The sequence below is a fragment of the Staurois parvus genome, unplaced genomic scaffold (genome assembly GCF_062004578.1).
Source record: "Staurois parvus isolate SC_StPar_1 unplaced genomic scaffold, SC_StPar_1.0 ptg000271l, whole genome shotgun sequence".
Classification (NCBI taxonomy): Eukaryota; Metazoa; Chordata; class Amphibia; order Anura; family Ranidae; genus Staurois; species Staurois parvus.
In genome coordinates this window covers 52,501-67,656 of record NW_028318067.1, presented here as the reverse complement: position 1 = coordinate 67,656, position 15,156 = coordinate 52,501, and the positions used below count along the sequence as shown (strand labels likewise).

The following is a 15,156-nucleotide window of genomic DNA, read 5'->3' as shown; positions in this document are numbered from 1 at the left end:
TGAATCTGATGTTGGCTTCAAGCACTGAATTATAAACTTAACACGGACCTAAAATGAACTGAAATGCAAGGTCTGCTTATCACATACTGATCTACCCACCCTACTTTGTCAAAACGTCGTAATAAGCCTGTTGGTTAAAAACACCTCCGGGTAAAAATGATAAAATACTTGTACCTAACACCTGGCTTCTACCTGCAGGCAAGAGTAATGTCACAATCATTCTAATGAGATTCTCGGAAAGTTAAGTTTCCCAAATATTGTAAGAAAACTCTCCAGGACAGCATAGCTGGGTCCAAGGTCAGTCTTGTAACAGGGTGCAGGCCCTTTTAGGCCAAGGGTCTCACCATTGGGTGTCCCTTAGTCTAGGAGAGTAGATATGTAGGGTAGGAGGCTTAGGTGAGGAAGCAGCCCCTTTTCGTTAATGGAAGTTTCATTATTTTTCTGTGTTGGGACCCTCCAGAGGACATGATGTAGGGACAGGGCACCCTGGTATGCATTTGCCCACTGGGGGAGCACTAGGATGACTCCTGACTTGGAGGTAAGACTCATATAGAGGAAAGCTAGGATGACTATTGGCATGACCAGGGACGGACTGACAACTCATGGGGCCTCTGGGCAATAGGAAATCATGGGACCCCTATGTCCTCGCCCACACTCAAACCACACCCAAAAAAGCCTTTGAAAGGTACCAGGGGTATCTCATAAGGCCCCCTACTAACCCCGGGCCTTCGGGCAGTGCCTGACTGCCCCAAATGGTCCGTCCGTCACTGGGCATGACACTCTCTGGTCCCTCCCACTGATGTATGACTGTCACTGCCTTATCCATGTACATTAAAGTTCTTGCACTCTTCTAAAGCAAGCTTAGTGTGGGATACATTTATTCTGTTCTAAGGGGGACTATTCCTGGACCTGGGCTTGTGCCCAGAGCAGGGGCGGACTGACAACTCATGGGGTCCCCACGCAATAGGGGATCATGGGGCCCCTGTGTCTTTGCCCAAACTCAAAGCACACCCAAAAAAGCCTAGAAAAGGTACCAGGGGCATTTCATGGGGCCCCTTACTGATCCCGGGCCCTTGGGCAGGGCCCAAGTGCTTGAATGGTCAGTCTGCCCCTGGCCCAGAGATAAGGGGACAGGACTAGAGCTTGCAGGCTGATAGAGGTCTTGGATTCTCATCAAGACAAGTTGGGTTTCCTACAGGGTGGCTAAAACGGGGGGAAATCTGTTGATTAATTGTGGGCACCCTGGTGGGCCACATGCCAATGAACCACAGATGCCTTGTGGATTCCCCGAGCTGGGAGGAAAGAGTTAATATACAAAACTCCTGGTCCAGTTACATTTTCCAGGTATCTTTTTGATAAGGGTCGAGTAGGCATGTATGTAATACGCAGACCTTGCATTTTTCTTCACAAGGTTCCCCTGGTATGTAGGTAGTACAAGATCAGAATGTCAGGCTTTAAAAAATTTTCAGCAAAGGCCAGTCCCAACTTAAAGATGTTTATGGGTCTCCTTTAAATAAATATTGTCATTTCAAGAAAAAATTAGTATACATTTATATTATTACCAAACAACAAATAAAGGAGCGCTGCCAGCCCCGTAGAAGTCAATAGAGACACAAGCCAAGGAAAAGGTAAAATCAAAATTCACTTTAATGTAAAGTTAAAAGGCATGACTTGTAGGAGTGCCCAGACTGATACATTACCAAGCCCATGGAGAGCAGAAACAAATAATCCCAGAAGCTGAAGGATGACACATGATCCTGGACTCAACACTAGGTTACACCGACTAGGAGCCTCAGGACAGTGGAAACAGAAACGGATGTGATGTCATACACCTGGCAGCAGAGCGCCTGAAAGTTGGCTGGTGATGGCAAACTGAAAGTCTTGGACAGCACTCAAACTATGTCAAACCAAAGAGTCGTGTTTTGAGTGGTCTCCAACACTTCCAGTTGACCTCACCAGCCGACGTTTTCTTCTGCCAGGTGTATGACATTGCATCCGGATCCTGGGCACGTGACTTCCAGCAGATGTGCCATCTTAGTTACCCTGGTGGCCATAATCTACATGTTTCTCCTACTGTCCTGAGGCTCCTGGGCGGTGTAACTTACTGTTGGGTCCGGGATCATGTATCACCCTTCAACTTCTGGGATTATATGTTTCTCCTCTCCTTGGGCTTGGTGAAGTATCACTCTGGGCACTCCTACATGTTATGCCTTCTAACATCCCATTAAACTGAATTTTGATTTTATCTGTTCCTGGGCTTGAAGCTCTATTGACTTCCACAGGGCTGGGAGTGCTGCTTTATGTGTTTTGTGCTCATGTCTCATTGCTGGTCAGATGAATAGTTGGAGCTGCCCTTACTGTGGTTATCTACACATCCCCTTGGAAGCTCATTGAGCTTGGTACTTGCATTTGTTTTATACTATTAGCTCTCCAATGCATCCACTTCTTGCTTTGTTGCAGTGCTAGGGGTGCCAATATAATTCTTAGCATCCAATACTTCTGAGTGTGTCAAATGCCTATGTATCCCCACTACTCACTATGGCTCCCTTCCTCCTTCCCCAGCCAGTAAATCCCTAATGTGTCCCTACAGCTCTGAAGTGAAACTATTTATGTGGAGGAAAGGGGGAGCCACAGTGGTTTGGGGCGTGCAAGCGGTCAACATACCTGGAAGTATCAGGCTCCAAAAGTTCCTACAGAGACTGTTGTACCCAGGGGCGGACTGACAACTCATGGGGCCCCCGGGCAATAGGGGATCATGGGGCCCCTGTGTCCTTGCCCAAACTCAAACAAGCCTATGAAAAAGGTACCAGGGGCATCTCATGGGGCCCCCTACTGGCCCTGGGCCCTCGGGCAGTGCCCGGGTTTCCAAATGGTCAGTCCGCCCCTGGTTGTACCGCAGACTCCGCAACTACATAGACTGGACCCAACCAACAGAGGAGCTAATAGCGGGTATTACATTGTATAAAATGTATATTCCAATCAGGGGCAGACTGACAACTCATGGGGCCCCCGGGCAATAGGGGATCATGGAGCCCCTGTGTCCTTGCTCAAACTCAAAAAAGCCTATGAAAAAGGTACCAGGGGCATCTCATTGGGCCCCTACTGACACCGGGCCCTCGGGCAGTGCCCGAGTTTCCAAAATGGTCAGTCCGCCCCTGATTACAGTTACAAATTTCATGAAAACATTTTAAGGTACAATGTTTCTTTAAGTCTTGCCACAGTACAAAAATTGTCAGTTTGTTCTCTCTAACTGAAAGTCTAAACAGATGGATTTCTTCCTTTTTGGTTTCCTGTGTGGGATCAGCGCTGATCTCTCCGGTAAAAGACGTTTGTTAATGAAGTGTGAATTTCCTGTTCCTGACAAACACAAAATTTCTGAACTTTGCATAATGCAGAATGGGAGTCCAGGTTCTTCTGACCAGGATACAGTACTATTCTTTGTCTTTAGAAAATGCAACCCAAACATCATCATCCAGTTGGAGTTGCACTCATTGGGTAGTCTAAGTCAGTGTTTCTCAACCTTTTTTTATGAATAATCTCAAGGCACCCCAATATAAAATGTGAAAAACTATTCTACACACATCCAGTACACCCAACATTAGAGGCAAAATATTCTTCCAAAGCAAGTACACCTTTGCATACTGGTACCGACTAGTATTCCAGTGGGTCGCTCTCATTTTCTCTCCCTCACTCTGCAAATGTGACCCAAGTGCTGACAGAGAGGGGCAGGGGAGGGCCAACAAAAGATGATGTGCAGGCACCCGACGTCCTCCTTATCAACTGATGATGTCATTAGTTGTTAGGATGCTGGCAGCTAAAAAGTCATAAAAGTGCACAATGAAAACCTGTGGCTTTGTGTACTAGAAGGCAGGATTGATCCACCTGCTGGCTTGTATACAATTTTTGGGCATTTTGCCAAGGCACCCCTGATGAAGCCTGAAGGCACCCCTGAGGAAGTCTGAAGGCACCCCTGAGGAAGCCTGAAGGCACCCTGGTTGAGAAAGGCTGGTCTAATTCCAGAGCAGAAAGCTCCTTGACCTCTCGGTAGTGACAGATCATAGCTTTGTGTATATGGGGTTTTGTTCTACTTTTGTGGGTTGTGTGCTCAGGCCATGGGATTCCCAGGATTAATTTTTAAAATGTTTTATATATATATGTATATATATATATATATACAGAGAAAGAGAGAGATATATATACTGTATATATTTTATTGATTTATTTTCTTTATTACAGGTACTTATACAGCGCTGTCAATGGCCAATCAGTGATCACATGCAGAGTAGTAAGTGAGATGTCACTTGTAACATCATTGCTTACTACGTGTGAAATCTGTGAATGATCACAGAGATCACATGGTACAGGGCTATTCACAACAGCCTTGTACCATGTGACAAGCTGTGACCAATCACAGCTCACACAGTATTTCTCAATGGCTGCAAGAATGCAGCCAGAGAGAAGGAGGAATGATTGCTTTTACAGCCTTTATGGGTGTAAAAGCAATCAGTGTAAGAAAAAAATCTTCATCACCCCCCACAAGTAGTACAATGTCACCATGTACACCTGTACTGCTAGGGTGACAGTATGTAGAAAAAAACACATAAATAATAATATAAAAAAATAAAATACATTTTAAAAAAAGTTTAAAAATTATAAATTTTGGTTATAAACTAATTTGGCTTATTTTTTTTACTATAAAGACAACGGAATAATTTTTGACCAAGATTTATGATGAAATCCTATTTATTTGCAAAATTTTATAGGAAAAACACTTTTTTCTAAATTTTTTGGACTTTTTCATTTACATTGCAAAAAAAAAATAAAAATCCCAGTGGTGAATAAATACCACCAAAATAAAGCTTTATCTGTCTCAAAAAAATGCTTACAAATTCATATGGGTACAGTGTTGCATGACCGTGCAATTGTTATTCAAAGTGTGATAGCGCTGAAAGCTGAAAATTGGCCTGGACAGGAAGGGGGGTGAAAGTGTCCGGACTGGAAGGGGGGGAAAGTGTCCGGACTGGAAGGGGGTGAAAGTGTCCGGACTGGAAGGGGGTGAAAGTGTCCGGACTGGAAGGGGGGGAAAGTGTCCGGACTGGAAGGGGGTGAAAGTGTCCGGACTGGAAGGGGGGGGAAAGTGTCCAGACTGGAAGGGGGGAAAGTGTCCGGAATGGAAGGGGGTGAAAGTGTCCGGACTGGAAGGGGGGAAAGTGTCCGGACTGGAAGGGGGGGAAAGTGTCCGGACTGGAAGGGGGGGAAAGTGTCCGGACTGGAAGGGGGGGAAAGTGTCCGGACTGGAAGAGGGGAAAGTGTCCGGACTGGAAGGGGGTGAAAGTGTCCAGACTGGAAGGGGGTGAAAGTGTTCGGACTGGAAGGGGGGGAAAGTGTCCGGACTGGAAGGGGGGGAAAGTGTCCGGACTGGAAGGGGGTGAAAGTGTCCAGACTGGAAGGGGGTGAAAGTGTCCGGACTGGAAGGGGGGGAAAGTGTCCGGACTGGAAGGGGGGGAAAGTGTCCGGACTGGAATGGGGTGAAAGTGTCCGGACTGGAAGGGGGTGAAAGTGTCCGCACTGGAAGGGGGGGAAAGTGTCCAGACAGGAAGGGGGTGAAAGTGTCCGGACAGGAAGGGGGTGAAAGTGTCCGGACTGGAAGGGGGTGAAAGTGTCCGGACTGGAAGGGGGTGAAAGTGTCCGGACTGGAAGTGGTTAAAGGGTGCCAAGACATTTAAAACTATATAGACAACCGCAATTAAAGACTTTGTGGTATCAGATAATAGAAGGAATTACGGATGCTAAGAAATGTTTTGTCCTCCAGATAGCGTGGAGTTAACATATATTTATATGGAACAAGGATACGGGATTTTATATTGTTCTTCTGTTTGCACTTCATATCCATTAAGTCCTGTCAGTACCTTGGTCGGCTTCCAAGCAATGAAGGGACTGAAGTGAGTGTGTTTGTTGGAAGGTTTGGCGTAACCTGTTTTACAGGGTTGACGTCCAATTGGGACCCGTGACAAGAGGCTTCAAAATTGCCATCAGAAAGTTATTGTCATAACTTCCTGTTATGTTCCATGGAATATTTCATCCAGCGATACCCACCTCTTGGGTGGAATCCTTTCTATTTGGAAACATCAATTACGGATTTAGAGCGAACAACCTCAGTAAGCCTCTTATTAGCCCTTTGCACTTCTCTAATTGTGGGGAGTTTGTAAATTCGTCTTCCTGGATTTTCATGATGGGAAAATTGCTCATAAAACCGCCTCCCCTGACGTGTTCTACATTCAGAAAGGTGATTGTAAAAAAATTTAATAGGAAGTACTAGAATTAAAAGAAGTTATCCATCTAGTTTTTAAATCCCTATAAAATGTTACAAAGCCAACTGAGATGGACACGTAGCAGGTTCAGAACATCAGAAATAATGATGTCACCTCAACTTTGTCACATTTATTGGTCACTAAATACGTAATCAGAAGTTTGGTTGTTCCTCATGTTGAAGAAACGTTTTTTCTTTAACAGATGCAAAGTAGCCATAAGCAATCCTAAAGCGGACTTGAACGGAGGAACTGGTGCCCAAAAAAAGGCATTGAAGGTCAAAGGACTATTCACTGGTATTGCCTGAGGTCTACCGCCTACCGTTGTCATAGCCAGCAGGGGGATCCTTGCACTGCAGGTCCTCAGGTACGGTTTCCTCTTCAGCACAGTGTCTTTGTGTGGAAGCGGCCATGTTAGTATAGGCACGGAGCTTTGCTTCCTCATTTCAGAGCTGATGACTGGTGGGCTAATTATCAAGAAGCAACAGGGAAGATGGTGGAAGGACAATTCTACAGAATGGATGAAGCAGAAGCAGGGAGATCCTTGCACTGCAGGTTCTCAGGTACGGTTTCCTCTTCAGCACAGTGTCTTTGTGTGGAGGCGGCCATGTTGGTGTAGGCGCGGAGCTTTGCTTCCTCATTTCAGAGCTTCCCCCTGACGACTGGTGGGCTAATTATCAAGAAGCAACAGAGGAGATGGTGGAAACACAACTCTACAGAATGGATGAACCAGAAGCAGGGAGATCCTTGCACTGCAGGTATGGTTTCCTCTTCAGCACAGTGTCTTTGTGTGGAGGCGGCCATGTTGGTGTAGGCGCGGAGCTTTGCTTCCTCATTTCAGAGCTTCCCCCTGACGACTGGTGGGCTAATTATCAAGAAGCAACAGAGGAGATGGTGGAAACACAACTCTACAGAATGGATGAACCAGAAGCAGGGAGATCCTTGCACTGCAGGTATGGTTTCCTCTTCAGCACAGTGTGTTTGTGTGGAAGCGGCCATGTTGGTATAGGCACAGAGCTTTGCTTCCTCATTTCAGAGCTTCCCCCTGACGACTGGTGGGCTAATTATCAAGAAGCAACAGGGGAGATGGTGGAAGCAGAAATTTACAGAATGGATGAGGTAGAAGCAGGGAGATCCTTGCACTGCAGGTCCTCAGGTACAGTTTCCTCTTCAGCACCATGTCTTTGTGTGGAGGCGGCCATGTTGGTATAGGCACGCAGCTTTGCTTCCTCATTTCAGAGCTTCCCCCTGACGACTGGTGGGCTAATTATCAAGAAGCAACAGGGGAGATGGTGGAAGAACAACTCTACAGAATGGATGAAGCAGAAGCAGGGAGATCCTTGCACTGCAGGTCCAGGTTTCCTCTTCAGCACAGTGTCTTTGTGTGGAAGCGGCCATGTTTGTGTAGGCACGGAGCTTTGTTTCCTCATTTCAGGAGCTGCCCGTTGACGACTGGTGGGCTAATTATCAAGAAGAAACATGGGAGATGGTGGAGGCACATCTCTACAGAATGGATGAAGCAGAAGCAGGGAGATCCTTACACTGCAGGTTCTCAGGTACGGTTTCCTCTTCAGCACCGTGTCTTTGTGTGGAAGCGGCCATGTTGGTATAGGCACGGAGCTTTGTTTCCTCATTTCAGAGCTGCCCCCTGACGACTGGTGGGCTAATTATCAAGAAGAAACATGGGAGATGGTGGAGGCACATCTCTACAGAATGGATGAAGCAGAAGCAGGGAGATCCTTGCACTGCAGGTTCTCAGGTACGGTTTCCTCTTCAGCACCGTGTCTTTGTGTGGAAGCGGCCATGTTGGTATAGGCAGGGAGCTTTGCTTCCTCATTTCAGAGCTGCCCCCTGACGACTGGTGGGCTAATTATCAAGAAGCAACAGGGAAGATGGTGGAAACACAACTCTACAGAATGGATGAACCATAGCTCCTATGATCTTCAACCAACATCCCTATCTGACAATAGGAGGCACTACACCCGGAGGCCCTGACATCTGTACTCTGGAGTCAACACCATCCTATTCTTTTAGACATTACAACTTGACCACGTAATTACTTTTCATCCAGAATGAAAATCATCTCACTGGTTTTTTTCATGTGCATCATAGCACAATAAATATTAGACCCTTGAACTGTCACTGTCTTATTAAATATGAAAGTACTTTCTGGAGATCGACGATTTTTTTTTATTTTTTTGTGCTATGATAAAAAAAAAAAGACTGACGATTTTGAAAACAAATATCTATATTTGACTTTTTGATATAAAACTTATCCAGTAAAAAAAATTTTAAAAACATGATATGGTTATGTAGGCAGTACATTTTTCAGTAAATCAAAATATTGTGGGATTTTTTTATGTTTTGTGCTATGAAAAAAAAAGACCGTCAATTTAGAAAAAAAAATATATATTTTTGAGTTTTTGCTATAAAACATATCCAGTAAAAAAATGTTAAAAATATGATATGGTTATGTAGGCAGTACATTTTTCAGTAAATCAAAATATTGTGGGATTTTTTTATTTTTTGTGCTATGAAAAAAAAAAACGACCGACAATTTTGAAAAAAAAATATATTTTTGACTTTTTGCTATAAAACATATCCAGTAAAAAAAATTAAAAACCATGATATGGTTATGTAGGCAGTACATTTTTCAGTAAATCAAAATATTGTGGGATTTTTTTATGTTTTGTGCTATGAAAAAAAAAGACCGTCAATTTAGAAAAAAATATATATATTTTTGAGTTTTTGCTATAAAACATATCCAGTAAAAAAATGTTAAAAATATGATATGGTTATGTAGGCAGTACATTTTTCAGTAAATCAAAATATTGTGGGATTTTTTTATGTTTTGTGCTATGAAAAAAAAAGACCGTCAATTTAGAAAAAAAAATATATATTTTTGAGTTTTTGCTATAAAACATATCCAGTAAAAAAATGTTAAAAATATGATATGGTTATGTAGGCAGTACATTTTTCAGTAAATCAAAATATTGTGGGATTTTTTTATTTTTTGTGCTATGAAAAAAAAAAACGACCGACAATTTTGAAAAAAAAATATATTTTTGACTTTTTGCTATAAAACATATCCAGTAAAAAAAATTAAAAACCATGATATGGTTATGTAGGCAGTACATTTTTCAGTAAATCAAAATATTGTGGGATTTTTTTATGTTTTGTGCTATGAAAAAAAAAGACCGTCAATTTAGAAAAAAATATATATATTTTTGAGTTTTTGCTATAAAACATATCCAGTAAAAAAATGTTAAAAATATGATATGGTTATGTAGGCAGTACATTTTTCAGTAAATCAAAATATTGTGGGATTTTTTTATTTTTTGTGCTATGAAAAAAAAAAACGACCGACAATTTTGAAAAAAATATATATTTTTGACTTTTTGCTATAAAACATATCCAGTAAAAAAAATTAAAAACCATGATATGGTTATGTAGGCAGTACATTTTTCAGTAAATCAAAATATGGTGGGATTTTTTTATTTTTTGTGCTATGAAAAAAAAAAACGACCGACAATTTTGAAAAAAATATATATTTTTGACTTTTATGCTATAAAACATATCCAATAAAAATATTTTAAAAACATCATATGGGTATGTAAGCCGTACATTTTGAACTAAATTAAAATATTGTGGGATTTTTTTATTTTTTGCGCTATGAAAAAAAAAATGACCGACAATTTTGAAAAAAATATATATTTTTCACTTTTATGCTATAAAACATATCCAATAAAAATATTTTAAAAACATGATATGGGTATGTAAGCTGTACATTTTGAACTAAATTAAAATATTGTGGGATTTTTTTATTTTTTGTGCTATGAAAAAAAAACAACCGACAATTTTGAAAAAAATATATATTTTTGACTTTTTGCTATAAAACATATCCAGTAAAAAAAATTAAAAACCATGATATGGTTATGTAGGCAGTACATTTTTCAGTAAATCAAAATATGGTGGGATTTTTTTATTTTTTGTGCTATGAAAAAAAAAAACGACCGACAATTTTGAAAAAAAAATATATTTTTTACTTTTATGCTATAAAACATATCCAATAAAAATATTTTAAAAACATGATATGGTTACGTAAGCTGTACATTTTGAACTAAATTAAAATATTGTGGGATTTTTTTATTTTTTGTTCTATGAAAAAAAAAAAAGGCAAACAATTTTGAAAAAAAATATATATTTTTGACTTTTTGCTATAAAACATATCCAGTAAAAAAATGTTAAAAATATTATATGGTTATGTAAGCAGTACATTTTTCAGTAAATCAAAATATGGTGGGATTTTTTTTATTTTTTGTGCTATGAAAAAAAAAAAACGACCGACAATTTTGAAAAAATATATATTTTTGACTTTTTGCTATAAAACATATCCAGCAAAAAAATGTACCTACCATAATACAAGCCATACACGATGCCTGCTCCAAGGAAGGCACCTAGGGTCTGTGCGAAGGTGTATACAGGAAACTTGATCCACGGTTCCCGTGCTATGATACACAGGGCAAAGGTCACAGCTGGGTTCAAATGTCCACCTATAAATTAAAGGCGATACCAGAAAACACCATCATTATTATTTATGAGTTGACATGTAGCATGGTGTAAATATTTATATCTATTCAAGCTCAGCGCATTCTGTTTCTTTGCAAATATTTATGGCATGTACTCTGTTCCAGCCAGGGGCGGACTGACAACTCATGGGGCCCCTGGGCAATAGGGGATCATGGGGCCCCTGTGTCCTTGCCCAAACTCAAAAAAGCCTATGAAAAAGGTACCAGGGGCATCTCATGGGGCCCCCTACTGACCCCGGACCCCGAGCTTCCAAATGGTCAGTCCGCCCCTGGTTCCCGCCAATCGTATTTTAAAAGGGTTCAACCTCACCTGAAACTTGTCCGGCGATCAGAATACCCAGCATGACGGCAAAACCAAAAGCCAGATTAACAGTCAAGAACTGACCATGGGAGCCTTTACTAAGGACCACCTGAGCCACAGATCCACAGCCGAACATCTGCAGAGGAAGAAGAGGAGTTATTACAGGTTCAAGAAGAGACACCACTTGTATTTGCTAACCCAAATGCACATTATTATTATACACAGTACAAGAAATCATCTCAGGATGGACAAAAAGACATTCGAAAATGAAAAATGGCCTAAAAAAAACCTGCATGATCAAAGGATTTTTTTCTGGGAAAAGCTTCTTTTTAGAGGAAAGATCACTCCAATGGAAGTCGTCCAATCCTACAAAATGTTATGTCTCTAATTATTATTATTATTATTATACAGGATTTATATATTATTATTATTATTATACAGGATTTATATATTATTATTATACAGGATTTATATATTATTATTATTGTTAATAAACAGGATTTATTTTTTATTATTATTATTATTATTATTATTATTATTAATAATAATAAACAGGATTTATATATTATTATTATTATAATACAGGATTTATATATTATTACTATACAGGATTTATAAATTATTATTATTATTATACAGGATTTATATATTATTATTATTATATAGGATTTATATATTATTATTATTATACAGGATTTATATTTTTTTATTATTATTATTAATAATAATAATAAACAGGATTTATATATATTATTATACAGGATTTGTATATTATTATTATACAGGATTTATATATTATTATTATTATTATGATTATTATTGTTAATAAACAGGATTTATTTATGATTATTATTATTTTTAATAATAAACAGGATTTATATATTATTATTATTATTATACAAGATTTATATATTATTACTATACAGGATTTATATATTATTGTTATTATTATACAGGATTTATATATTATTATTATTAATAATAATAATAAACAGGATTTATATATTATTATTATTATGCAGGATTTATATATTATTATTAATAAACAGGATTTATATATTATTATTATTATTATTATACAGGATTTATATGGCGCCAACAGTTTGCTCAGTGCTTTACAATATAACGGGAGACAATACAGTTCAATACAAGAGGGATAGGAGGGCCCTGATCCTGGGAGCTTACAATCTAGGAGATGACAATAAACACCCGCCTCGGTTAGGTTGCTCAAGAAGAATACCTTTCTGTTCATGGCAAAAAAAGGGGCAATTTTCTTTTCTCCAAAATGTGTTTTGCTAATGCAATTTTATGGGTATACAGTGAAGGAAATGTGTATTTGCTCCCCGGCTGATGTTGAATGTTTGCCCCTCACACAGAAATGATCGGTCTAACAATCGAATGTTCGCTGTAACACTGAGAGACAGAATACAACAACAAATTCAGCAGAAATGCGTCTAACAAATGATGACTGATCTGCATGTTCATGAGGGAAAGAAGGATTTGATCCCCTTCACAAAACATGACTTAGTACTTGGTGGCCAATCCCTTGTTGGCAATCACAGAGGTCAGACGTTTCCTGGAGTTGGCCCCCAGGTTCGCACACATCTCAGGAGGGATTTTGGCCCACTCCTCTTGGCAGATCCTCTCCAAGTCATTAAGGTTTGGTGGCTGACGTTTGGCAACTTGAACTTTCAGCTCCCTCTGCAGATTTTCAATCGGATGAAGGTCTGGAGACTGGCTAGGCCACTCCAGGACCTTAATGTGCTTCTTCTTGAGCCGCTCCTTTGTTGCCTTGGCTGTGTGTTTTGGGTCATTGTCATGCTGGAACACCCATCTATGACCCATTTTCAATGCCCTGGCTGAGGGAAGAAGGCTCTCACCCAAGATTTGAGGGTACATTGCCCCGCCTATCGTCCCTTTGATGCGGTGCAGGTGTCCTGTCCCCTTAGCAGAAAAAACACCCCTAAAGCAGAATGTTTCCACCACCATGTATCACAGTTGGGATGGTGTTCTTGGGGTCATAGGCAGCATTCCTCCTCCTCCAAACATGGCAAGTTGAGTTAATGCCAAAGAGCTGGATTTTGGTCTCATCTGACCACAACACTTCCCACCAGTCCTCCTCTGCATCATTCAGATGTTCAGTGGCAGACTTCAGCCGGGCCTGGACATGTGCTTTCTTGAGCAGAGGGACCTTGCGGGCACTGCAGGATTTCAGTCCTTGTCGGCGTAGTGTGTTACCAATTGTTTTCTTGGTGACTGTGGTCCCAGCTGCCTGGAGATCATTGACAAGATCCTCACGTGTAGTTCTGGGATGATTCCTCACTGTTCTCATGATCATTGACACTCCACGAGGTGAGATCTTGCATGGTGCACCAGACCTAGGGAGACTGACACTTGTTTTGTGTTTCTTCCATTTGTGAATGATTGTACCAACTGTTGTCACCTTCTCACCAAGCTGCTTGGCCATAGTTTGGTAGCCCAGTCCAGCCTTGTGTAGGTCTACAATCTTGTCCCTGACATCCTTGGACAGCTCTTTGGTCTTTGCCATGGTGGAGAGTTTGGAATCTGATGGTTTGATTGCTCCTGTGGACAGGTGTCTTTTATACAGGTAACACAATGAGATTAGCAGCACTCCCTTTAAGAGACTGCTTCTAATCTCAGCTTGTTACCTGTATGAGAGACACCTGGTAGCCAGAAATCCTGCTGAATGATAGGGGATCAAATCCTTCTTTCCCTCATGAACATGCAGATCAGTCATCATTTGTTAGACGCATTTCTGCTGAATTTGTTGTTGTATTCTGTCTCTCAGTGTTACAATACACCTACCCAGGGGCGGACTGACCATTTGAAAACTCGGGCACTGCCCAAGGGCCCGGGGTCAGTAGGTGCCCCTGGTACTTTTTTCATAGGCTTTTTTGAGTTTGGGCAAGGACACAGGGGCCCCATGATCCCTTATTGTCCGGGGGCCCCATGAGTTGTCAGTCTGCCCCTGCACCTACCATTCGATTTTTAGACCGATCATTTCTGGGTGAGGGGCAAACATTCAATATCAGCCGGGGAGCAAATACACATTTCCTTCACTGTATGTCCATTTTAACCCTCTGTATAAATATGTATGTTTCTGTTTTCTGAATCCTACTCTGAAGACAAAGCATTGGCGCTCCACACCATCCAAATACAAAACATATCCAGTAAAAAAAAGTAATAAAAAACATGATATGGTTATGTAGGCAGCACATTTTTCAGTAAATTAAAATATTGTGGGATTTTTAATTTTTTTGTTTTATTATTGGTCCATTATTGCAATTCAAAAAAAAAAAATATATATATATTTTTTTTTTGTTTTTGTTTTGTTTATTGCCTATTGACCATCAGTATCTAGTTACACCATGAAAGGTTGATTTGATTGTTATATTGTTATAGGCTGCTCATTTGTTTGAAAGCAATCATTCATGTGGAAATTATTTTGTGTGTATATATATATATATATTTTTTTTTTTATTATTATTATTATTATTATTATTTATGTATTTATTTTTAGAAGTAAGCTGATGTTTGCGAAATAATTTACTTTTTTTTTTTTTTTTTTCTCCCTCTCTTCCTTATCTTGACATTAGCTACACAACAGGCTCTTACTTTACTGATGATATATTCTAAACTTTCCATCCCTTTCAGAACTAGTTGTTCAATAAACATCATTTCTGCAAAGACTTGTACTGAGATCCATCCTGACTCCTCCTACCATCTAATACAAGGATAAGAGCCTCTCTGTATTGTTTTATTCTGATTATTAACCCCTCGCCCTCCATAGGCTCCCCCCCCCCCCCTTCCCTTCCTTCCTGACCAGGCCATTTTTTGTAATACGGCGCTGCCAGGGGCGGACTGACAACTCATGGGGCCCTCGGGCAATAGGGGATCATGGGGCCCCTGTGTCCTTGCCCAAACTCAAAAAAGCCTA

General features: G+C 40.4%; 1 protein-coding gene across 1 annotated transcript in view; it reads right to left on the bottom strand.

Moving 5' to 3' along the window:
- Positions 1-15,156, bottom strand: part of AQP3 (aquaporin 3 (Gill blood group)) — a 74,746-nt gene that overhangs the window by 12,145 nt on the left and 47,445 nt on the right. Inside the window, exons 2-3 of the mRNA XM_089681576.1 lie at positions 11,208-11,334; positions 10,724-10,861 (exon numbers count right to left, since the gene is read on the bottom strand). Of these exons, the coding sequence (XP_089537702.1) occupies positions 10,724-10,861; positions 11,208-11,334 (265 nt within the window). The remainder of the gene's footprint in view (positions 1-10,723; positions 10,862-11,207; positions 11,335-15,156) is intronic.